Here is a 27,066-nt window from a genome sequence, read left to right on the forward strand (position 1 = left end):
TAAAAATTACCACTTTTAGGGTATGTGCCAAAACACATCATGTTTGTGCCTTCCCTTTATATGTTAATGTGCTGGTGCTCTGGGGAAGAGGGCCGAACTTCAAGAGCTAAAGCTTCGGCAATTCCTGTGCTAGCCTTTGCAAATAAACACTCCACTATTAGTAAAAGCCTTTTATCTTTACAGAAAATGCACTTGGTTTAAAGGTCAGTCATCTGATTGTACTGTGAATAAAAAATGCACTTTATGAATTACACACACAGGAGCACAGCGCAATAAAAAATAACTCACAGTGCCATCCCATATCTATTACAAACTTTATAAGTCCCACTTGTGATTATGACTCGACTTCACATTACTTACATATGTCATTTTAACTCCCACTTTCATCATTATGTTAGCACGTGCAGTAAAAACAGACAGACAATGGTAGCTTTTGCAACATAAGCCTTACAGAGTGCCAAGAAGGTCTTTCAGAAAGGCAATTTGGAAAACTAGCACGTGATACTTTCTTTCTTCTTCTGGAGGTGTAGCTGGATCATGTACAGTTGGCACTGCTCCATCTTTCAGGAGAAACTTTTGTGCAAAAGCTACTGACCCTCATTTACATAGCAGTCCGGTGTAAATGATTCACACAGACATAAACGGATTTCGGTAGAGTTGAAGGAGCATCTTTTTCAGTGGCTCAGATTTCAAGAGTAAATGGAGAGAGCCATGTGGATTCATACGTCCAGATACAGAATGCCTTAAGTGCTTGGTAAACATTATTGACAGTGCAGCAATGGAGGACTGTGTTCAACTCACTGTGAACTCGCTCAGGGCGGTTTTAAGTTAGAACTTAAACGGTGTCTGTCAACTTTCGTGGGCGAGGCCTGTGGCTAATGTGACGTCACATTAGCAGCAAAGCTGAAAACAGGTAGTTGGGAGACTGCTTTTTACTTCTGGTGATTAAAAAAAAAAAAAAAAAAAAAAGAGTAGAGTGGGTGGGACAACACACATTTATGTCCAAGCAGCATATGAAAGGGAATTTTGCATAATAGGTCCCTTTTAACTGATAAGATACTAAAGGATATTTTAGAGGGATATCATTTGTATTTTTAATATATAGATTTTCATAATATATATTTTATAAAATTACATTTTCTTTTATATCTTATTACATATTTAATATATATATATATATATATATATATATATATATATATATATATATATATATATATATATATATATACAGTATATGTATATAAGCTGTATTTCAATTAATAAGATGCATATTTATTTAGGGGGGATTTGTTGACTTTAATTTAGTAACAAGTATGTTGATTTCAATATATAGATGGTTCTCAGTGGGATATTGTTGCTTTTTAAATCTAAATATTGATTATCATTTTAGTATTACTAAAATATTTTCATTCAAATATTATGTATAATGACTGAATATTAATATTTATTTTTTTCAGAAATATATATATATATATATATATATATATATATATATATATATATATATATATGTGTGTATATTCATTCCATGAATTAGATGTACATTTCAAACATCTTCATTGTTAATAAACCAATAGAGTGCAATCATTCAATATAACGCTACAACAAAGAACACCCTCACCAACACTAATAATTTTTTTGTAACCACATAGCAATAGCCTGGCAACCGGCCCAGCATCCTGGGAGCAAGTTTTGCATGGTGAAGCACTATCAGCATTTGTGATTCACACGCAAGGACATTTCTAATCATCTGTCAACATACTATCTAGAAAAAGACACAGGGCAGCAGTGGTTCATGGGTCAAGGTGCACGTTGAATTCCTAAATGAGCTGACTGCTGACAAGAGATATAATAAACGCCAAACCTTTGTCTCATCACAGCAAACAAGGACTGCACAGGACAGGTAACATGTCAAGCTAATGTTAACACATGCTCCCTGAAAGAGGACTGCATCAATTACATTCATAAGATGGCACATCTAGAGTGGGAACTCATTAACTGTCTCGGGGGAATGAGATACAATCTGTTAGTTACTGATGACCTTGAATACTAATGTATCTAACGGTGAGAGCGAAAGAAGAAGATGTAGTTATAAGTTAGATGACACTAAATGTGCATGGGATTAGTGTTTTTTTTTTTTTGTTTGTTTGTTTTTTTTTTAAGAGGCTTGTGCGATTAATTTTCTAAGTGTTCAGACTAAGCATTTTCACTTGGTAACAACCTAGCACACATTTAAAAACCACACAGAATAATTTATATATCACATAGCAGCATTCTAACTAACAACAACCATATAGCATCAACATAGCAACCGTATAGCAACATAGATACTACAGCAAACACCTAGCAACACCTTAGAACAAATGTAATCATTTAAACCACCAGAATGCCTTAGCAACTACATATTATACAATATAACACATAGCAACATATTAAAAACCTTAGCAATAATACAGCAACACCTACCCCCATAGCCTTTTTTGTTTTTCTTTGGTCCACACAAATCCTTTTCCCTCTGCCCACATACTGCTAAAAATGACGACCCTGGAGTGGCCCAGATCTGGATTAAAAACAAGGGCCACACAAGGGCCATAACTGGCCTAAGTCTCATCCAATTAACAGTGGCCCTGCACTGGGCCTAAATAGGTTTCAGCATTGGTACCAATTATCAGCCTTAAATAAAAACCAAAAAAATGTAAACGAAAGGCGTGATCTACAATGGTCAATGCTGTCTCCTTGGCTGAGGATAATTTGGGCAAGTGAATAAAGTGGGCAGCCTTCGAGAACCGGTCCACCACGGTCAAAACTACCGTGTTTACTTGCGTTCGGCAGGGGATAATCGATAAGAGAAAAACGCACATGGGTGCAGCTTGTTGTCTGAGGGAGAATGTTGAGATAACACCGCCCCTACCCCCACCTCCAATGCGTCGACCTCCACCACAAACTGACATGATGGGTCAGGGGTGATCAGGGTGGGGGCTGAAACAAAACAGTTCTTCAGTTTGGCAAACACAGCCTCGGCTTTGTCTGACCACCTGAACGTAGTTTTGGGGGAGATCAAGGCGGTCAGAGGTGCGGCTAGTTGGCTGAAGTTGCAAATAAAACGCCGGTAGAAGTTGGCGAACCCCAGAAACCTCTGTAGGGCCTTACGGGAATCTGGACTAGGCCACTCTACCACAGCTTTAACTTTCTCGGGATCCATGCGTATTCCCTCAGTCGACACAATATACCCAAGAAACAGAACAGACTGTGCATGAAACTCGCATTTCTCCACCTTCACAAAAAGCCAATTCTCTAGCAATATCTGAAGCACTCGTCGAACGTGCTGCACGTGTTCCTGGAGAGAAGAGGAAAAAATCAATATATCGTCCAGGTAGACATATATGACTTGATCAATCATATCTCGCAGCACATCATTGACGAATGCCTGGAAGACTGCTGGGGAGATGGAGAGCCCAAAGGGCATGACCAAGTATTCAAAGCTCCTTGTAACCTCTTGAACGCTGAAGACATCAACGGCAAAAGATAAGTAATCTTTACCGTGATGTTGTTCAGTCCCCGGTAATCAATGCAAGGTCGCAGCAATCTGTCTTTCTTCCCCCAAAAAAAGAACCCTGCCCCCGCTGGAGAAGAGGAAGAGCGGATGAACCTCGACACTAGAGAATCAGAAATATATTTCTCCATATTGAATATAATTTGCCTTTAGGCGGAGACTTACCTGACAGTAAATCTATGGCACAGTCATAGGGACGATGCGGAGGGAGAGAAGCAGCACGAGACTTACTGAACACTTTCTTTCAAGTGGAGGTACTTCGTGGGCACGTTAGACAAATCCACTGCCTCCTCCTGAAACACAGACATGGAAACAGACGGACAAGCAGACACTAGACAAGACTCATGACATTTGTTACTCCAGGCCAGAATGAAATTAGATTGCCAGTCTATCTTGGTGTTGTGTAGGAGCAGCCAGGGTTGACCGAGGACTATGGGTGCAAGAGGATAGTCAAGGATGTAGAAAGAGATGGTTTCTGAGTGGTTGCCTGATGTGATGAGGTTGATGTCTTCAGTGATGTGAGAGATGACCGGTAGTCTCTGTCCATTGAGGGTTTGAACCGTGATGTGGTGCGTGAGGGGTCTGAGGGGAATTTGAAGTCTGCGTGCAAGTGTATTCTCCATTAAATTACCTTCAGCCCCTATGTCCAGTAGTGCTTGACAGTCATGAACCTGTGCTGACCATCTTAGTTTTATCGGGAGGAGCGTAGATGATGAAGAGGTCTTCTCTGCGGAGATACCACCCGATAGTAGCCTCATACTTACTACCGGGCTTGGCCTTTTACCGGACAGATGTAAGCTTGATGACCGGTCCCCCCACAGTAGAGGCATAGGCCCAGGGACCTCCGCCTCTCCTTCTCCTCCCGGGAAAGCCGAGCTCGCCCTACCCCCATGATCGTAGGCAGGGCTGGCCACGTCCTCGCCGCTGACTCGCACGTCTGTCTGTGCCTTAGGTGTGGAGCTGGGTAGGTTCCTTCACTCCACTCGAGTCAGACGTGCATCTACCCGCAGCGCTAGTTCGATGAGCGCATTGAGTGAAGTAGGAAGATCCAGGGCGTAGATTTCCTGGGGCAGTGTGAGCAGTGCAGTGGGAATTTGTAGAAGCTGTAGTTGTTGGGTGAGCTCGGACACCTGCGCCACCAAAGCCTGAACCGCGCGACCAGTGTTGTTAAGATTCCTCTCCTGGGAGTCCATCCTCTGAGCACTGGCACTGAGAAATTCCTCCAAGGCAGTTGACGGGTTTCTCGCTGCCTTCATAGTAGGTCAGATCGTACTGTCGCGTGTGCGATACAGGACAGGAGGCAAATGCAAGTGCTGAATATTTATTTAGGATGAGTAATGATAAGGATATGATGGTGGGTGACGCAGGGACCTCACTGGCAGCACAGACAGGTGAGGAGGTGTTTGAGTGCGCTGGTGGTGGTGGTGGTTAATCTGTGATGATGACTGGTAATCCAAGGTTGACCAAACTGGAACGAGACACGATCTAGATATGATGTAGAGCTTGGAAGGTTACTTTTAGTAAGAATTGAAATTGTTCTTTTATTTTTGTTAATATTTATGCTCCTAATGGGGGAACAGAAAGGGTTCTTTTATTTTGTTAATATTTATGCTCCTAATGGGAGAACAGAAAGGGTTCTTTTATTTGACAAATTATGTTGTGTTTTAAAAACTCTATAAACATTTCTTAAACAATACACTTGAGTAAAGGTTACAGATGGTAGAGTTCATGCTGCTAGATTGGATCATTTATTATATTTATTGTGATTCAAGAAACAGAGTGGGTAATGTTATCATTGTGCCAAATAGCATTTCAGATCACAAAATACCGGTGTAGCTGGTGGGATAACAGACCATGGTGGATTCGAGGCAGCTATGAGCCTTGAGGACAGGGGATCCTCACATAGGTGAAGCTGGAGACTGGAAGTCCTGAGGCTGACTGAGGGTGAGCTGAGGGGCTGACAGGCACCAGTGGAGATGGAGCTGAGGAACTGGCTGGTTTAAGAAGAGGTGGGAGAGGGAGGCTGGGAGGGAACACCGGAGGACTTGAGCTGGGTGGAACCAGTGGAGACACTGGAGATTCAGGGCTGAATGGAACCAGCGGAGATGCAGGAGAACTGGGCTTTTACAGACTCTCCATCTGCAGTGGGCTCAGGCAGTAATTCCGTGCAGAGGGATGATGGCTGGCTGGTCTCTGGTTCGTGATTGGGGCTGGAGATGTCCTCCTTGGCAGGACAGATGTAGAAATACAGTCCATTTCTCTCCAGCACCCACTCCACAAAAGCGACAAAATTCTCCTTGGGACTATTAAATAATGCAGCTGACAAGTTGAATACAGATGGAGGAGACTAATAATGACTAATGAGCAAGTTAATCAGAAACCATAGAAACAAATAAGGCAGGAGAAAGGGAATCACAGAAAACTTAACCAGAACAGATCATAACAATAATGTTTTAATTGAACCCCTACTGTGTAAATTGAGAAAACAGTTGACTGGTTTACATATCGAGGTTTTCAAATATTTTAAATAATGTTGATGACATAACTATAATAATAGGGAAAACTGAAGATATTAAAGTAGTTTTAGATTATTTTAAATGTTATGGAAGAGCATCATCAGCAAAAATAAATTGGGCAAAAAGTGAAGCCTTATGGTGTGGTTTATAGAGATCTAATGTCCCACAGCTGCTTAATAATGTTACTTGGAGAAAAGATGGTTTCAAGTTTCAAGGAGTGTTTTTAGGTTTTGAGACATTCAATGAAAAGAACTGGGAAGGACTACTGGTAAAAGTGCACCTTTGGTTATTTAATTGGAAATGGTTAATTCCTCAGCTGTCCTATAGCGGAAGGGTCTGAATAGTCAATCTTGTTGCTTCAACATTGTGGCATAAAATTACTTTATTGGACACCCCAGCTGCTGTCATAAAGTACGTTCAAAATCTTGTTGACTCTCTTTTGGACAGGTCAGCATTGGTTGAGACCTCCTGTACTCTGCCTACCTCTTAATGAAGAGGGGCAAGGTTTAATTGATATTGGTTGTAGGATTGCTGCTTTTAGACTACAAGATGCCCAGAGACTTTTGTATGGGAAAAACGTCAGTCGGGCTCATGTGTCTTGTGATCTTTTGAGGAGAAGACGACGATTGGGATTAGACAATTGTTTTTAATAAAATTAAATGATATGTTATTACTTGAAATAACTCTTTTTCATAAGTCAGTTCTAAAATCATGGAATGTTTCAAGAATTGTCCTAGAACAAGGTATTGTAAAAGGATCATGGATTAAAGAAGAACCTCTCCTTTATAATTCTGCTTTACCCATGAAAATCTAGAACTCTCATTCAGTGCAAGGTGCTATGGTGAAGACCCAGTTTACATTAAATGGGTTTATTTATGCCCCAAAGTATAAGTATCCAAATAGAAAAATGTATTTGTTAATTATTTTGGTAGCACTTTATTTTACAGTCCTGTTCCCCATGTACATACTATGTACTTATTATAGTAATTACAATAACTATGTAATAACTAGGTACTAACCCTGAACCTACCCCTAAACCTAACCCTAACCCACGTAGTTACCTTGTATTACCAGAACTTTCTTAGATAAATACACTGTAAGTAAACTATAAGTACATGTTAGTACACGTACTGTAAAATAAAGTGCAACCATTAATTTTTATTTGATCAAGCAAAGTTAGCTGTGTGGCTAACAAGGAAAGAAAGGATGAATGGGGTGTAATATGACTTTAAGAGGTCTGATATGTGCCCGGCTTACTGTTGAGTTCACATACTATAAAATGGTTGGAGATCTTGATACTTTTAAACTTACTTGGGGTTTGAATGTTGGTTTATGTGAATTAGAAGATTAAAATGTACAAATTAATGTATGAGTTTTTTTTTTTTGTATAGTGATGTCAAATGTAAGGATTTTGTAAATATAGATTTATTGGTAAAGTAATAATTGTTAAAATAAAGAAAGACTCTGAAAGGCTGAAAGGGTACAAGAGGCCAGCAGTGCCAGCCTAAGGCCACATTCGGGCCAAGTTTGTTTGCTGGGTATAAAGCACATGTAATACTATTTGAAAGTAAAAAAAAAAAAAAAAAGTATAGTAACACACACAATGTTCTAGCAAACAACAGAGTACCATAGCAACCATTTAGACTATTGTAGAATTTAAAAAAGCAACATGTAAATACCTAAGCAAAAAATTATAATAATAATAATATAAAAATAAAATAAAATAAAAACCCTTGCCATTTGCAAGAGCAGAGCATGATTTTGTTTAATCCTGTATGCTTATCTAAGGCAAAAATACAAAAAGTGTCACTGCCGGTGCTGAGAGGAGAATGATCCCATGAGCTCTACCATCTTCTTTCCTTTTGGCTGTCGCTCTTGAAAGTTACTCTTCATTTGCATTAAGTTGAAGGATTCTAAACTGGACACGCTCCATTGGTCGCCAGTGCTCACTGTCGCTCGTGTCGCCAGCTATCGCCAGTGCTCCATTGAAATAAATGGGATCATGCCACTTTGTAGGTGTGTGTCGTTTGTAGTGTGAACAGGATTTTATACTTCAGAGTGCTCCGTTAATCATGTCATGGGCTGTGCAGTCCAATGTTTTGGAGTTTTCACATGTGCTTCAGACATCACTTCATGCTGATGGCATTCCCAAATGTGTCCCCTAGTACATGCAGTATGGAGTTCCCTTGACAATGTGTTAAAAACCTTAGCAACCATACAGCAACAACCTGGCAAGCACCTACAAACCATGCAAAATAATATATTACATAGCAACATTCTAAAACATACCTGTCAAATTTTGGATTTGAAAATAAGGGAAATTTTCCGGCACCCACCGTGAGCAGTCCCACCATCCCAACAAAGATCCAGTATCCCTTACATTTTAAGACAGGTGTTATAGCCCAAATGAAAACACAAAAGGGTATATATGAAGAGCATTTATTTAAAGGCTTATTTGCAAATTTTCTATTAATTTAACATTGCTTGTCTGTACATTTACAATTTTATTTTCATTCCACACATTCTTTTCATTTCATATTGCTTTTCTTTTTCAGTTTTTCTTTTCATTTCACATAACTTTTCTTTTACTCTTTTAGTGAGTTGTTGTACAAATTTGTTGCAGACTTTGCATTCTTTAAAAAAGTAAATTCGCTGTCCCATTTATCACGGTATTTACACATGGGTTTTGTTTTTTTGGCAGGTGTGCCTTCACTCTCTATCGTAGTAGCCATCATCCGTCTCTGTTTTTTCTTTTGTTGTTGATGTTTTCCCCACATTATAAATCATGTCATCTGACCTCACACACCCCTTGCGACAGGCTACTACAGGTGTCAGTTATCGCGAGACTAGTGACAGAGCTCAGATTGGGAATGGGGTTTTTTATTATTATTTTATTAATAACGCAGGTTAAAATTAAAAAATTAAAATACGGGAGATTTACGGGAAAATACTAATACGGGAGGACGGCGGGAAAGAAGGGTAAAATACGTGACTTTCCCGGCCAAAATTTGCTGACATTGCATAAGCTTAAAGGTGCTGAATGCATTTTTTGATCAGAAGTACCATAATATGTTTTCAGATATTTAATAATCATGCTAAATTCACATATTTGTTTCCAAAAAAAAAAAAAAAAAAAAAAAAAAAAAAAAAAAAAAAACAGTGTTATAGCAAGTTATGTGACTTTGATGTCTCATGTATTTTTTTTTTTTTTTTTTTTGTGGTCTGTGGGACTCTGCCCATTGCCAGTATACCAAATAGTATTTCAACAGGCCAGGTTGCCAGTTGTTGAAAAGCACAGTGAATTGCAGCCATAGAACCCAGCAAATGATCTAAAATAGCAGATTGTACCTCATCTAAAAATCCTCTCAATCCATTTAAAAGCCACATGACCAAAGAACATGGATAAATTTACTCACTAATTTGTTGATTTCCATTTGATAACTGGATTCGTTCCTGTTGCTTGTGCTCGAGAAAAATAAATAAAATAAAATTATGTCAAGTAAAATTAAAAGCCAAAGCTCTCCTGCACTGGATGAGCTGGTTAGGGCCCCTAACTTGCTAAGGAATTCGCATTCATGTAAAGTAGCCTTGTTGACATGTTTGGGTGAGTAAGGCCAAAATGCACAAGATATTACACTTTCAGTGCACTGTAGATTGCGATATCACTTTTGTAGCTAAAGAGTGCAGTGCTTATTCTGTAAAGTTGCTAATTTATTTGATACTCAAGTACAGTAATTATTTAGATTTACTCAAATACTTTACATCTCTGGTGAGCTTCGAGTCTGCGGTGGTGAGGGTCGTCGAAACGGAGTTTTCCAATATTTAGAATTTAGACTGCAGTACCCATTTCAGCCACCGCTAGCTGTCAATACTGCAACTTTAATCAAATCTTTGAAAGGACCTCACATGATTAATGTGGTATTCTGTGATTTATTAGCATTGTCTGAAGCTGATGTTAAGTACGTCTGTCTTTTGAAAAGCAGGGCAACATTTATGGACAGACATTTTGATGGAAAGGTTGCTCGACATGTTCAGGTTTTCACCATCAGCCCTTTAGAAGATGTCTCTTGACAAACTCCTGTCTGGAGAGGTCAAGGGTAAAGAATATGGCATTTGGGAGCAAATAGTCTCTCATTTGGCTTGGGAAGATCAACAAAAAGATCTGGTGAGAAATCTGTCAGACACTTGAGGGGTTACCCAAAGCGACTTACAGCAAGGAATATGAGAGCAGGCATTTGTGATGACTTGCCCCTAACGCCATCAAAATAGTTTGTCACTATTTCAGTGACTAAAAACACCCAGCAAATTAGCCTTGAGTTATGCGTAGTGTATTTCTAAACATCAAAGTCCCACAGACATCTGTCAGAAGACCCACCATGTTGCAAGAAACAGTTGTTTTGTTCTTTTTCTTCCGTCTTTTTTTTTTTTTTTTTTGTAGATTCGCCTCAGGAGATGAACTCATTGGACGCCAATTTATCACCAGTTGGATGGAAAACAGACTTCAAGACTTGTTCTTTACACTGCCACACAGCCGCGTATGACAGTTCTTGCCAAAAGATGCCTACAGTAGATTCTCATATAAGCTCAAAGTATGCACAGAACCAGTCGCAACATGGTATTGCGTGACTCAACCTCTGAATGCAGTTATAGAGAGGAAGAGCAGAAGTGATGTGTTGGCAAGAAATAAAATGTTTGATGACTTGATACACCAAGCATCCTCGGAAAGATATTTGAATGACAAGTGTTATCATTGTGAGGGAGTCAAATGTGGGCTACAGTTATATGGGTCACTACACACTGTATGCCTATAAGCAAACTAGCCTTCTGTGGGATTGTTAATTCAGTGAAACTACACGTGAAGCACTGGTATTCTGTTTTCATGTTTAAGAAAATGAATCTGGAATAATCTGGACTCATAGTAACAGATGATTAAAAAAAAGAGTAAATATTTTACTAGTGCTTAATTAATTCACCTTAGAGCAATATTAATCAATAATTGTATGTATTTTATTTATTTGTTATGTATGTGCACTTTGCAATTCATTAATACATTTGTATTTAAAAATAAATGTCAATATTAAAAATTCAGATTAAAAATGCAACAGAGATGTTTATTAGCAGATTTTTATTATTATCTTCAACATTATAATAATCATTATCTTCATCATTTTAAAATAATTTCCATTTATTGGATGCCATGTTCCTTCAGTAATTCATTTTTATAGTACCTTTATAGTACCTAATTATGTATTGTTTAAATTATTTTAAGATCATTAAACATGTTTACAAATCAAAATATTCTTATTTAAAGTTCCATAGAGCAAAGCAGATGTAAATAATTATTGACCATTTGCTGAATAGTATTAGTATTTATTTATTTATTTTTTAAATAACTTCCATTTATATGATGCCATATTCATTTATTTAAATTATAGTAATTAATTTTATAGTACTATATAAAAATATAATTATTAGTGGACTACTTTGATGATGTTTTTATTACCTTTCTAGACATGGACAGTAAACCGTACATACATTTTCAATGGAGGGACAGAAAGCTCTCGGACTAAATTGAAAATATCTAAGATATAAGAAACGAGGGTCTGACAGAAATATGTTTTTCAATGGCAATCTGTGAAGTTCACACACACAGTGTTGACATGAGCAACTTTTACAGAATGGCTGAGTGTGATTTAAATGTTTCAGTGTTATTAAGGATAAAATCATCTTGATGTTTTTTTTTTTTTTTTTTTTTTTTATAAAAAAATTAAATGTTTTAGAACACATTTTACATGTTTATTCTGATAAAAGTTCTTGTTATTACTGTTCACAAACCAGAAAAGTATAAATCATAGATCAGTGGTGTACTGTAACCAATGTTTAATGAGGTACACAGTTCATTATTTTAGTATGTAGCGGTACTGAGTCAAAGCATCAGTGTCTGGGTGATTAGAAATTACACTATAAAGCACATTACCCAGGAGGTCATTTGAAACTGGTAAACTTCTGGAAAGTTCAATATTCCAGGAATGCATTAGTAATAAGTAATACGTTCAAAACAGTGCTAATGCAAAATAAGGACAATTTCATCATGGCAGATAAAAGCATGACAGCAAATTATACTTTTCAGTTTATATTTGGCTTAAAAGCACAATTATAATGAATGCCGGCTGAAGGTGTTTTAGATTATGGGTCGGTGGTTCAGTTATTCTGAACGGATCCCTATAGTTGCATGTTGTCAGGTTAAGGCAGCAAGTTTAGTGGTCCTCTTTGGTATCACAGCTTAACTGGTGCTTATATAAAAATGCTCTAAACTTTTCTTTCTTTCTTTCTTTTTTTCTTTCTTTCTTTCTTTCCTTTGTTCGGAATTTATATTCACACATTGGGAGTTATGAAATTGTATGTATTTATTTACTTTGTGTATATTTGCTCTTGGTTTGAAGATAGGACATGTCAAGCAGTTTCTCCATGTTGTCACTTGTCTAATTTGACTAGCTTCTACAAAGTATAATTTTATTTGACATTAAAACTATACATGTAATTCAATTACTTCTTACCAAGTGCTATGCATGTTACTGCCAATAATATAACAATGCATTATTTATTTTTTTTACTTTTTTTATTTACAGCTTAATTGGTACCACATTAAAGGCACACAGACATATATAAATGTTAAATTATGTACAAATATACATAATAAATAACTCTCATCCACACTAGTACAAAATAAAGCTATGGTGCTCTTCCATACAGTAAAACATTTCAAGGCTTAACACAATTTGTGTGCATATTTTCTCTATGCATATATATATATATATATATATATATATATATATATATATATATATATATATATATATATATATATATATATATATATAAATTTTTATTTTCTTCTCCAGACAGATAATGAAGATATAACACCCTGCATAATTGCCATGCAAAAAGAAAGTAGTCAAACATGATATTTGTTTTCAAAAGTAACTTTAAACAACATCATTATACAAAAACAAAAAGCTACACTACTCGATTTTCCTATGGGAAAAATGGCATAGACTGTGCGACCCCACAACGTGATTGTCATCAACCACCTTTAAATTGTATTTCAGTAGTGCACTTATTTTCATTTTCTCCAAGGATGCCCAGCAAAGTTTTTGTCCATATCAGAAACAGTGGAGGTAATCAGCAAATAGGTCTGTATGACATGATTTCTGAATAAATTCTCCAGGAGTGTTGAGAATTCCAGGTGAGAGGCCAATTTCAGGCACAATTAATAAGCCCACTCATAATGTCTGACCACAGGGTCAAAACAATAGCCTTTTGGCAGGCTACACAATCTTGTTGATGTCTTAGTTAATAAATGTAAATTTAATGGCATCTTGAGGTCTAAATACAACCATTATTTAATATTTAATGAACAAAAACTGTGTTGGGAATGTTTAATTCAAAACTTAGAAAAATCAGATAATGTTTTAACTAATCAGAAATGACAGAAGAAAAAAGAAGGAAAACATGTTTTCTTCCATTGCTACAAATAAACAGTGCTTGAAGATCTTTCACATACATAATAAGAGTTACACTGATATAAATGTGAAGTGACTCCTATGCTATTCTTCCCTACCAAACATACAGAGGATGCATTAAACTCAATGCACAAAAAATGTTGTGGTTTCGAAGCCAATCTTGTCCGAAGACAACACTTTGGAAATCTTTCTGTGTGACTGGAATTTTGTTAGAATGTATAATCCATCATCTGCAATGTCCAATAGCATGTTAACGCTAAAGGTCCACCTGAAATTCGTCTGCAATCAAATGATTGTATTGAGAGAATTGCCTCTACTCTGACATTGTTGCATTATATCTCTCAGGCTAAATCAGAACTCAGAATGAACTGTCAGAAGGCACTTGGGGTATCATTTGTCAAATCACAGCATACAGTGAACTTATCTCAGTTGAAAGTCGTTTGGTGCTCTAAGACTTCTAAATAGTCTGGTTCGGCATGTAAGTTGGCTTTGAGTTCAAAGTACTCATTTTTAGTTTGTTCCACCATGACCTTCCGTGGCCTATAAACAAGAGTCTCCATTAGTTTCAGCTCTTTGTGGCGGTTGGGGACTTGCATGTCCACCGCCGGTTGTAGCTGTGATATGTTTTTCCTGAGATATTCAGTGAGGCTGAGCTGTTGGAGTTCTCGTTCCCTTTCTAAGATGTTCTTGTACAAAGAGCTTGCATCTCCCAAACTCCCAAACTCAGTGGGGTAATCGGTGATAGCCCTAAACTTCACATTGGGTCCTGTAAGTAGGGATTCGCTCTCCTTATCAAGAATGCTGTGGCAGATATGCTTAGGTTTCTCGCTATTGTACTCATCTAACTCATATTGTTTGTGCTGAGAGCAGTAACTAGGGTTCCTGCAGACCTGGAGGATTGGGCTACGGGAAGGTCCGTCGTACATGCCAGGCCCTTGACTTTCAGTTACATGGTGGGTGGTCTTCTGCCCATACATGCTATAGTGCAGGTGGATGGGACTGCTCTCACGAGGTTGCTCCTCTGTTTGTTTCTTCTTGGCCTGTCTCTGTCGACGGTGTAGCACAAACACTATGATCCCTGCAGTGCAGAAAATTAAGATCAGAAAGAGGATGAGAAGGCAGAGGATGAGTACCGATAGTGGCACTGCATCTGTCAGAAAATGGAAGAAGCTGGTGGTGTTGCCCTCTGGCGCAATCGTGACTGCACTACTGTCCTTGTTGTCTCCAGTTAGGGACTTATACGTGACCAAGCCAGGACAGAGAACATCATGCTTCAGGTTTCTAACCTCAGCAGTAGACAATTTTTGAGGCGTGTGGCATAAGATGGTACCCACCACAGTCTCCTTACTTAGCTTTTCTACCCACTGTTTGAGGCTGACCAAATCACAAGTGCAGTCCCAGGGATTGTCCTCAAGATAAATATGCTCCAAATAATTGAGCTGGTCCAACACATTACTCACCGGTAAGTGCATAAAGACGTTTTTCCTTAGGTTCAATGTCACCAAGGGCACATTACGAAATATTTGTGCTGGGAGAGTGTTGAGTAGATTGTTGTTTAGCAAGAGGAGCTTTAGATTTGTCAAAGGGTTGAACGATCCAGCCTCAATCACTCTGATGACATTATACTGCAAGTACAAGTATTCCAAGTTGTGAAGGCCAAGAAACATTGTTACCGAGATTTTCTCTATCCTATTTCCATTCAGGTACAACTTTTTCAAATTGCTCAAACTCAGAAAGGTTTCATTGTCAATGTAGTCTATGTGGTTGTTTGATAAATTGAGCAATTCCAATTTGTCGTACGTCACAAAATCATATTTATATAGTCGCTGTATCATATTCCCAGTCAAAATCAGCATGTTTGGGCTTTGTTCAAGAATGCCTATATCAGATAACTTCTGAATGTCTCGGTCCTCACATTGCATTAAAAACCCCATACTTTGGGGTGGACAAGAGCACATTGGCATGCAAAATGTACCTAGGCCGTTTGCAGGTGTGGGTATTTTTGAGCCATCGTTGAAATTTGGTATCCGAACAACCTTGGTGGATGGGGTGACAACCAAGTCTAGAGATTTTGATGGCTCTTCGAGGTTGATGTCAACATGGGAGGGGCAAAGTAAATCCTTTTTGACCCTGGTCAAAGAGGTGCCCTTTAGAGCTTTAGGTCTACTGCATTCCACCTCGCCAATGGATGACTGTGCTCGCATGTTCTCAATCCAGACCTTCAAATGCAAGATTTCACAATTGCAGACCCAGTCATTGTCCTCCAACAGCAGCTCCATGATACGACCAATATGCTCCAGGAAGCCCACATATGGCAGAGTCTGCAGTTTGTTCCCACGCAGATCCAAATGTGTCAGAGGAACAAAGCGGAAAATGTTGCTTGGAAGGTACTCGATGGAGTTGTCATTGAGGATCAAAACTTTAAGACGGACAAGCTTGCTGAAGGCCCCAGGCTCCACAACCCGGATAAAGTTGGTGTCAGCCTGAAGGTATTCCAAATTTACCAAGCCGTGAAATGTGTCCTCCTTGAGCATGACCAGGAAATTGCTGTTTATGTGGAGCTTTCTCAGGGATCCCAGTGCACTGAACACTCCAGGTTCAAGCTCCTGTATGCTGTTTGCACCAAGATGTAAGGTGACGGCATTCTTGAAAGCATGCATTTCCTCTGCAAGTAATTCCACTAAGTCATTTTTGTATAGATTTAAATGGAAAGGTTTATCTGACGGTACTTTCACATCTGAGATTCTGCTTATGTTTCTGTGTTCACAGTTCATGTACAATTGTCCATCTTTCTCTTCACAGGTGCACAAAGATTTGCAAGCTCCATCGTACAATGCCTTGGGTTCATTATCATGAAAACTAGCACCAGCAAAGAAGAAGCAAATGAAAATGATCCGGGCCAGCATTTTTTTCTTCTTCCTTTTACCTAAAAAGACAACAAAGGGAAGAGTAGGAAAGTTAATTACTAAGTGCAGTTAGAAAACTCATTAAATAACTATAAGCAGAAAACTGAATTATGGGAATCATTGCAAGTTCACAGAGCTGAACCTAATGAAATAAACAGCCTATGATCTAAAGAAAAATGTGCATAAATACAGATATTCACAAGTTTACAAAAATATTAAAGCTATTAAAGCGTGTATTAACATATTGCATTTTATAATTGCAAAAAAGCAGTGAGTGGAACACCGGAGCACTTATAACTAACTATCTAACTAACACAGTAATAGTCCTAAATGAATAATTTGGTTGTGTCATTGATGATGATGATAATAGCAATGATTACATACTTAGGGAAATAATTAAGTATCTCAAATTACTGAGATAATTACATTCTAATCAGAAAACAGTTTATATGTCTAATAATTTAGCTCAAACAACTGTTTTTTTTCCACAGTAAAGGCACATTCCAAGTTAATATTATAGATATATACTCTTCAATAACTGCATTCTATATGTTTTATGTCAACAATTTATTTTAATTATTAATTAATTAATTAATTAATTTTGTGTGTGTGTGTTTCTTTTTATTTTCCAAGGAACTTTACAATTTGAGAAACATATTGGACAAAGTTGATATTTAAATGAAAAATAAATCCCTGGAGCTCTGAACGAGCAATGTCTTCCTCACACAGTTCTACTGAAGGAAAATAACCACACATTATTCTTTGTTATAATGTCATTTAAAATGACATAACACAGTTCCATGCAAATTAACTGAAACAAAAATACTCCAGAGAGAGGAATGAACTTCCCAATTGAATTGATATGAAATCAAACACTGAGCAGTCCGGCATACCACATGACACCAACAGGCTGCATGGGTTTACACCCACCCTGAATGGGAACATACTTCCTTATACAGCAAATTGGCCTATCTTTCTCTCACACGGTAACCCAAAGCGTAGGCCGAATGAGATATTTTTGAGCTTTAATTGTTTCTCCTGCTGAAGAGTGAGGAGATTAAATTTAGAACAAATGGAGATGCTTAAGAATTCTATCCGGAGAAAAAAAATACTTTATAATCTCAAATCCACTAGTAGAGGAAATCTCAATAACATCATGCTCTGATTGCTGAGTTTGAACAGTCAGTACTGTCTGAAATTAAATTTCTCTTTCATTTAGCAAATGAAAACAATTGAGCCAACGGTTGAGTACAGAACAGAGTATGTGAGCGGAGTGGAGTGGCAACAATTTCCCCTCCGCGCTCAGAGCATTTAATAATCACTCCGCTCCAGCTCCGCTCCGGGTTAACAATTTCCCGCTCCCGCTCCACTCCGCGCTCAGTGATACCAGAAACACCGCTCCGCCTTCGCTCCGTGGCTAAAGTATTTCAGTATGTTTGAAATGTTATGTTCATAACGTAGCCTATATTAAAATAAAAAAATAAAATAACAGGAGAGTTTCAAAGTGGCTTATGCTATTGTGTGCAAACTTTTTTTCCTACCACATGCCAAACTAATAACATGAGTGTCAGCATTAATATAATTACTGTATTCTGCTGTGCAAATTTTGTTTGTCATGAAAATAACAGTACATTTTTATTTTATCTACAGATCAAGGCATTTCTTACAGATTTCTGCTCATTCAAAATCAGATACAGATGAAGTAATACTGTAAGATTACATTTGTTTGAATGCATTATTGCGAAAGCAAAAAGGAACAGACAAACTCCTTGAGAACTAACCTATAACTTCCCGCTCGGCTATTGCCGTCATTGTAACCTTCTGATTTGAGAGATCCATCTTTATCAAGCTATAGTTAAATATGTTTAACGTGAATACTTGCTAAATATGCAGTTATATTACGGGGGGTTGGCATGAATTGTACTCGTGATGAAGCGGTGGTGGAGCGCTCTTGGAGCGAGTGAAAACCACAACGCTCCGACTTTTAAAAAATCCGCTCCTCACTCCTGTCAAAATCACACCGCTCCACTCCGCGCTCCGCTCCCACTCCGCTCCGCTCACATACTCTGGTACAGAAGCATTATGGAAATGTAAAATGAATGTGGATACACTATTATATATATATATATATATATATATATATATATATATATATATATATATATATATATATAGTTGTAAATAAAACAAAGTTTATAACAGTATTCTTTTCTATAAAAAAATAAAAAATAAAAATCACATTTAATTCAACAAACTTTATTTTTTTACTGTTAAATTGTGCAGATAATTTGGTCTGTTCCTGATCTCTGTAATAAATTGATGAACAATCTTAAGAGTTTTCTGCATTTTGTCAAACCTGAGCACAATTTATGGCACTCTTAAGATCGCTTTTGATTTTAGGATTATGATTGTTCTTTTTCAATAGAATAGAATAGAATAAAGTAACCTCAGCAAATACATTCATTTGCTTTTAATATAGTTTAATTGTAGGATAATCAAGTGATATTTCTACAGCCAACCTAATTCTTGCATTTTTGTTTCATTTAATTATATTCTGAGGTTTCGGATTTCTTGTTGGAATAGCAAGATGATTATAGATCATATGGACAGAGCTTATGTTACAATCATCCAGGATGTCTAAGAAGAACAACTGAGATATTAAAGGGATTTCATTTGTGATTTTGCAGGTTTTTTTTTTTTTTTTTTTTTTTTTTAAGCAGGTGAATGAACTACACCAAAAAAAAAAAAAAAAAAAAAAAAAAAAAAAAAAGTAGCCCTATTTTCATTTTGATCACTATAATTGTTTCTTATTAATTACAAAGAAATGGCTAGAAACATTTAATTAAATATGACATTTTAAAGTATAATGGATACAATCACATTATCTTGTAAAACATACTCTTTGTTGTATTTACATCTTTGATAAATCTTATTTTACAGTGTACCAAGCCCAGTAACTCAGGTGCTCCAGTTGAAGTGACACATGCAGGAGATAATGGAAGACATCCAAAGATGTATACTGTATCTACTCCACATCATGCACACATGTATATGCAAAGTTGCCAGTTCCATCGAAAGTTAGACCAGAATGCAGACTTCGTAACAGAATAATCCACAAAATAAATTAAAGCAAATAAAAATAACAATCAATGCTATTTTGTATGAGTTTAGTGAACCTGTTTATGGCTTCAGAGAGAGCTTCATATATCCATAACAGAGGAAATACAGTGTGCGCTTCTCGCTTCCACTATCTTATCTTGGCATCACAATTCAGTTTCTTTTGTTTTGAGGCAATACATTTTTGCATGGCCCCATTTGTGCTGTTTACTCTGCAATGCTGAATTTAAATTGCTTGTAAGCCTACAGCAACATGCACACCTTTTAACCTGTTAGCCAGCACCCCGACGCCCACGTCCTCAAATTCCATAAACTCGCACGTGTCAGTGTTTCAGTGTTTACGAATAGATTAAATGAAATGTGACAAATTTAATCTTGACAAACTATGTATCATTATAAAGATCTAAGCCTCAAGCATCGACGACAGATTGCTGTTTTTCGATGGAAAGTTTATAAAGACTGTATTTGCTACATTTGTGTAAGCAGTACATATAAAAACATGAGCAATGGAAACGCTGTACACCAGATCCGTCATAATAACGAGTCATAAACACATCCACAGCTGTAAATCCCGGTTTAGTTAGAAAGGAAAGGGTCCACTGAACGACATATCATGGAGCACGTTTGGTCCAATGAAGCAATAACGTTGTAATATGGATCATAATTCCTTTGTTTATGTTTCAGTTCTTCAGCGACAGAACTGTTTGTGTCTGTTATGGAATAACTAACGGTCAGAAACTGCCTCTTGGTAGTAAAACAAATGGCATGGTTTTGCAGCATACAGTGTCACAAACAGAATGAGACAATCCACCAGAAAAAAAAGAATCAATGACGGGGAAAGATAGTATATTTGAATTTTGCCGCTCCCTCGTGACGCGATCTGACGCACCTGTCAGCTGATGGAGGCGGAACTTATAGCGATCGCCTTTTTCTTTGTTTGTTTTATTTTCAACCGTTTTTATATAGGTGAGAGTTTGTTTTATGTTGAATATGAATATATCTGCATGATTACCATCTGTTTGAGTGCAAATCAGCCCAAATTAGCTCGCTATTACTGTATGATCAAAGTAAACGCGTCTATATGAATAGAGAGAGTGGATTATTTAATTTATGGTGCATTTGTGTTATTACCATCTGTATAAGTGGCCATTTTTTCTAGTGCTCACATAAATCACTTATATGATGTCTAAGTTTCTGTCTAGTGAAAAAAAAAAAAAAAAACACTATGCAGTGATATGTTTAATGACTAAATCCTGCCTAAATTCGCCCATTGGCCTCTGACCATCATGGCCTCCTAACAATCCCCATATCTGCTGATTGGCTTCATCACTCTGTCTCCTCTCCACCAATAAGCTGGTGTGTGGTGGGTGTTTTGGCGCACTATGGCTGCCGTCGCATCATCCAGGTGGATGCTGCACACTGGTGGTGGATGAGGAGATACCCCCCTTGACAATGTAAGTGCTTTGAGTGCCTAGAAAAGTGCTATATAAATGTAATGAATTATTATTATTATTATCATTTATTATTATTATATATTTTTTTATATTTGGGGGGTGTAGACACAGTCTCATAAAAAAATATTTGCAGGAGTCTCATTTTTCATGATATCTTATTCAGATTTGAAATAGAAACTCATGAGACATGTGACTTTCAACCCATTACTTTTCTAGATTGCTCCAGGCATCATTTCATGCATTTTCATATCAAATAAAAATATTTAAGTGTGGCACTTCAGTGTCTATAACTTTTAATATTTTTGAGCATTATCAAATCTGGTTGATAAAAAGTAAAGCCCAAAGGGTCTTCTTGCCAAAGACACCAAAATTATGTTTGTAACACACTGAAGTAGGAAACTGTTACAATTATAAGTTTGGTTGAGCACTTTCAGCTGTGAGTCCCATAATGAGGGGTGCTGGCTAACAGGTTAAACCAGATGCCAAAGAGAATTACAAGAAATACAAATCTCAAAATTTTTAATTTAATTTAATTTAATTTAACTTAATTTAATTTTATTTAATTATTTTTGGAGCTCATTTGCATCTTAGTAGAATCTCCTGATGCTAAACTTTTTGAAAGGGAAATTATGTTTGATCCAGAGAGGCATTGTTTGTCGACAGCAGGCATTGTCTTGCTTGAGTAGGTTGAGAGAATTGCTGTTGTCTCAGACACAATTCTAAGGGTTGGTCATTCATTATTTATCTGATCAGTAATGAAACACCACCAGAAAAAGTTTGGCCAATGAAGCATGGCAATTAGTGACTGTGGTCCTGTCACACAGGAGCAATTCAACTGCTTAAACCAACCACAAAGTCATTTGCATAATCTGCTTACCATGTGCTATTTAAAGGACAGGTACAATTTCAATTTTCCTAGTCTTTTGCAAGAATTGTCTTACCTTACATGTATTCCGTGGAGCTGGTGTCAAACAGATTCAGTCCTCCGACTTAGAACATGACAAACGTGACATTTTTACAAGACAATGCAGTTAGGGTTGCAATCTCATTCCAGGTAGAGTAATTTAGGTCTACTGAGCTGCCATTATGTAAGCATTTTAAAATCAGGACACTCAGGCGGCAGAACATTTAACCATCTTGGTGTATTTATAATTGTAATTAATCTCACTTATGCCATGTTTGTTTGCAATGCATTCTTGGATATTTTTCTCTACGATGCAAGAAATGTTGCCTTGGAATTTAGAGAAGAACAAGTTGTCTTAGAAGGCTGCGTAATGTAGTAGCCCATATTTCGGTACAGCCTTAGTGTTGAGATGCCTTTCTAGGTTTTGGAGCCAATGGATCATCACTGGACATCACATTTGTCACTTGTCATATGATATGAGTAAGGGATAATGTACATCCAGCTGGTTGTTATTGCAGAGAAACCCCTGACAGGGTGAACAGGACTTGTATCACTCTAAAGGGGTTTTTTCTATGATAACAACCGGCTGGGTGTACATTATCCTGCTCATTACATGGCTACTTTCCACATAAGTAAATAATTAGACACAAAATATTGATTTGAGTTTAAATATTTGAACGCAAAGCTTCCGTGAAGACAGCAGCTGCGAGCAAGCGGCAAGTTCAAACTAGACGGACATTTAAGCGAAACGGTGTAGTCGTATAACTTATTACACAACATTTCACCACATAAATAATTATGGTGATAAATGGTGTAAGATACGTTTTAAAATCTTACTAGCTTGTTAGTTATCTTATAATCCATTACAGTGTACAAAACAATCATAGCAAAATGGCATCAGCTGTGTTTGTATGAAATGAGAGAGCAAGTCTGTGATACTCTGATGACTAAATGAAATAATTGTACACAATTTTGAACCAAGTTTTAAAATTGTATTAGCTAAACAAATGCAAAGCTTCCACCAAGAAAAAAAAAAAACTGTTCCTACCAAGAGTATGGCGCCAGCTTCAGTTAGCCGGATCAGCCTGTGTTATCAGCACTTATCGGTTTTTATCAAGGGATAACATACCCGCGACTGACCAATCAGAATCAAGTATTCCCCAGAGTAGTGTAATAAATGAATTTATCACAGCTAGGAGCAGAAGTAATGCAGTGATCTTTCTTTCAAATGTGTTGCTGAACAAATGTGCTATAATTATTTCACAGGAATTAGCAGTTAAGATCTACCGGATGAAACCAGATATGCTCACAGAAACAAACATCTGCATGTAACAGATGCACTTCTCCCTGTAAATCAACATCAAAACAGGAAGTTGTTCACACTTTTTCTGCTCTCCATTGGATTTTCCCCTTCCCTGACGTTTATTCTAATATACCATGCTCCTGTAATCCCATTTTAATGCTACATCTATCAGTTAGTCAAGCATCACATATTAACAAACCTTTAACCAAAAGTATTAAAATTTGGAGCAAAACTCATGACATTTTTACTTCAAGTATAGTAAACCAGTAAGCAACCACTCAAACACCTTACCAACCGCAATAGCAAAGCAATATAGTAACCACCCTCAACTCCTTAACTATTTGGAGAATTTTGCATAAAAAAAGCACCATTCATATTTTTTTTTCAAGAAAAAAGTAGTCTGTCTAACAGGTTGTTAGATTACATGTATTCAAGAAAAAAAGATTTTTAATGCATTGCTTGATCAAAACTTTATATAATTTATTTGATCACTGAAGCAAATTAAGTGAAAAAAATGGGTCTGACATGGAGTTTACATCTTAAAATGATATAGCACAACATCTCTAGAAAACCATATGAGTCTTCACATCATTGAGCTCTGTGAATTCAGTTTCGCCTCAAGCAAATGAGAAGGACTGCAGATGATGAGATACACACAGAAGTCATTATAGAGATGTAATCATTTGTTAAATAATCATCACTTCTTACAGCTTTTCAACTGTTTTTCTTTTATTGTAAATACTCTAGTCTAGGCCTCAATACCAGACACACAAACCTCAAGAAAATGGTGACAACCAACACATGTTAAAAAATATAGGCTGTTTGCATCACAGTACAACAAATAACTAACAATAATGATAAAACAATAATAAAAAAGTTGAAATTACATCAGCAAACAGCAAAACAATAATGCTATAACGGCATAATTTATTCACGCTGCAATGCATGATGGGAACTCACAAAGCCTTAACATTTCAACAATATGGAATTCTTTGTTCAAACAATTGTGTTTGGGTAGTTGGGGCAACATTTGGGGTAATTTTGTTGGTCTGACAAGGATTTTTGTGTAGTTTCAAGAAAATAGCATTTTTTGTTATTTGAGACTCAAAGGATTTTGTAAACTGGAAAATGAGAAGTTTCATTTTCTACAGTATAGATGTCACAATTTCTGACACAGCCATTGTCTTCTGTACAAATTATAAATTAATCACATCCTTTATAAATAAATCAAATGTTTCATAATTGATTAATTTTCCATCGTCAACGTTTTACTGAACCATACTGAATCGATTTTCAACTGACTCGAGCTGAATAACGACATCACTGTCTTCTTTAGAGATGCTTACATCAGAGTTGAGCCGAGTGTTGATTCAGTTCAGTTCAACTGAGCTGAATACCTAACCCAAACTGAGCTGGATAGTGGCAGAATTTGTCTAATATTTAATGAAGTTTGTATTGTATAAAATGCTAAATAAATAAAGCTGGCTTAAATAAAATGCAAACAGAGCACTTTGAATAAGATCTAGCCTGGTATTGAGATCTGATGCAAGCTTTTTTATTTTACACACTGGTGTTGTTTGTGTATGTGTCGAGCATGTTAGTGCACAGCTCCAAATAAAGGGAAGCAACCTACAACAGATTGTTGCAGGTTGCATCTGCAGCATGCCACTGGGGGACCTTAACTTCCAGCGCAGGGGAATGAGAAATCAAGAGATGAAGATAAAGAGTGTATACTGGGCTCGGGGCAAAGGGATGAGCGAATCATTGACGCTCCATTTTACCCTGCACAAATCAGTGGGCTAGCACAGATGGCCCCTTTATTGTGACTATGGTACTATGGAGGAACTGATGTGCTTGCCCCAGGGAGACGCCACAACACCCACATATAAGAACAGAGGCAAAAGAAATGCCCACAGTTCTGTGAAACTAATAAACTCATCAACACTTTGTGGAATGTCATATTGGGTTTAGCATTTTTAGATTTTGCTATCATATTTAGTTGATTTTACTATTGCACATTTCAAATCACTCATTGTACTTTAACTCATGTTAAATACCTTTTGTCTCTGAGGCCTCAAAAAGAAATACCGTTTAAAGTATAGTTAAAATTTAGAAGTATAAATATTATATAGAAGTGTATAATATAATTTATTAAACCCACATAATAGTCATAAATCTGTTTAGACCATTTGAAACCTCTCTAAACATCATAATATTTTATGTGGACTGCATATCAATCTCTCATGGGCATCTAGAGAGTGTGCTGCTCTGTCTCCTGATACATTACATTAAGACTGTTGTCTGTGTGTGTAGGTATGTCTGGCTGAGTACTTGTAGATGTGTATGTGTGTGTGCCTTTGTGTAAATGTGACTTTGAAGGCAAGAGCATCTGTGCTGCAGACGGCACAATGAAGTCACCTGAGTTTCATTTACATGGATTGAATTTGCAGGGAATTAATAAGTAAAATGAACCTTATAAGGTGTCCTTAAGATCACAGTAGATTGTTATGTAAGCAATGTCTATGGTACTTCTGCAATGCTTTCAGATTCATTATATATATATATATACACACACACACACACACACACACACACACACACACACACACACACACACACTTTAACAGTAGATGCATTAGAAACTGTTTAAAGAAGTGATATGCATTTTTCAGTCTAGGGATTGTGCAAGCATGTATTAATAATAATACTAATAATAATATTAATAATTAATCGATACAAAATCTATCGCATTTGTTGTGATACCACCCAGTTTACCCTAAACGCCGACACTATAATCACACTCACACTTTGACTTTGGATGCACTGTTAGTAAGCCGCTCTTACCCAAATTACGCAGCACAGGAGTCTTTGTAGCTCCACTTGGCCAAGTTATTTGTGCTTTGTGGATCAAACAAATCCACCCGGTTTTGCACCACAAACCGGACGCCTGGAATTCTCAAAACGCTTCCTTGGGACGGAAGAGCCCACCGCGCAAAAAGACGCATGGAACAAGTCCAGATCCAACTTGCTCTCAGCTTTCCATCGTTCAATGTATTTACATGTCCAGTCGCGATTTTCAGATATTTTGCGTCCGCATATTTTTTTAGCTTCTCGTTTCCGTATTCATCTAGTCCAGTGGTTAAGAATAAAAGTCCTCAAATAACATTCAGCTGCCCGCGTCGCTTCGGAGAGCACCTGACGCCCGCGGTTTCTTACTGAAGGTAATTCTCCAGCCTCTCGATCTGCCAGTGAATTAGCTTGTGCTTGAGCTTCACTTCTCAAGAGCTCCTCCCTCCGTACAGTCTAAGGGGCTACCGCGACTCCACATGGATATGAGAGAGAGAGAGAGAGAGAGAGAGAGAGAGAGAGAGATATATATATATATATATATATATATATATATATATATATATATATATATATATATATATATATATATATATATATATATATAGATAGATAGATAGATAGATAGATAGATAGATAGATAGAAAGATAGAAAGTAACCTTTTGTATGTTTTAAATCTTTATATGTCTTTTGTTTAAAATCTTTATACATCTCATTTTTTGAAAATCATGACTACCCTCAGTGGCTGACAAGATCACATAAAGCTTATAATGAGTCATGATGCACAAGTTCTTGTCTTTAAACTGAAATCAACCATCCTGAGATCGCACTGCATTTAATTATCAGGTGTAATCTTTTAATCCTTGATTTTAGAGTAGGTGTATTGCACTCATTTACCTGGGTGGAAAAGAGGTAGAAAGAACATTATTTTATTTATTT

At 37.1% G+C, this 27,066-nt stretch overlaps 2 protein-coding genes across 2 annotated transcripts in view; both read right to left on the reverse strand.

Moving 5' to 3' along the window:
• Positions 1–27,066, reverse strand: part of LOC127996448 (uncharacterized) — a 253,677-nt gene that overhangs the window by 115,955 nt on the left and 110,656 nt on the right. The gene's annotated exons all lie outside the window — the stretch shown is intronic.
• On the reverse strand, positions 13,576–26,540 carry LOC127996135 (SLIT and NTRK-like protein 6). The gene is made up of 2 exons (XM_052591926.1): positions 26,124–26,540; positions 13,576–16,521 (listed from the first exon to the last, which is right to left on the reverse strand). The coding sequence occupies exon 2, from the start codon at positions 16,499–16,501 to the stop codon at positions 14,021–14,023; it is 2,481 nt and encodes an 826-aa protein (XP_052447886.1). The 5' UTR covers positions 16,502–16,521; positions 26,124–26,540; the 3' UTR covers positions 13,576–14,020.

This window comes from Carassius gibelio, chromosome A1 (genome assembly GCF_023724105.1).
Source record: "Carassius gibelio isolate Cgi1373 ecotype wild population from Czech Republic chromosome A1, carGib1.2-hapl.c, whole genome shotgun sequence".
In the NCBI taxonomy this organism is placed as follows: domain Eukaryota; kingdom Metazoa; phylum Chordata; class Actinopteri; order Cypriniformes; family Cyprinidae; genus Carassius; species Carassius gibelio.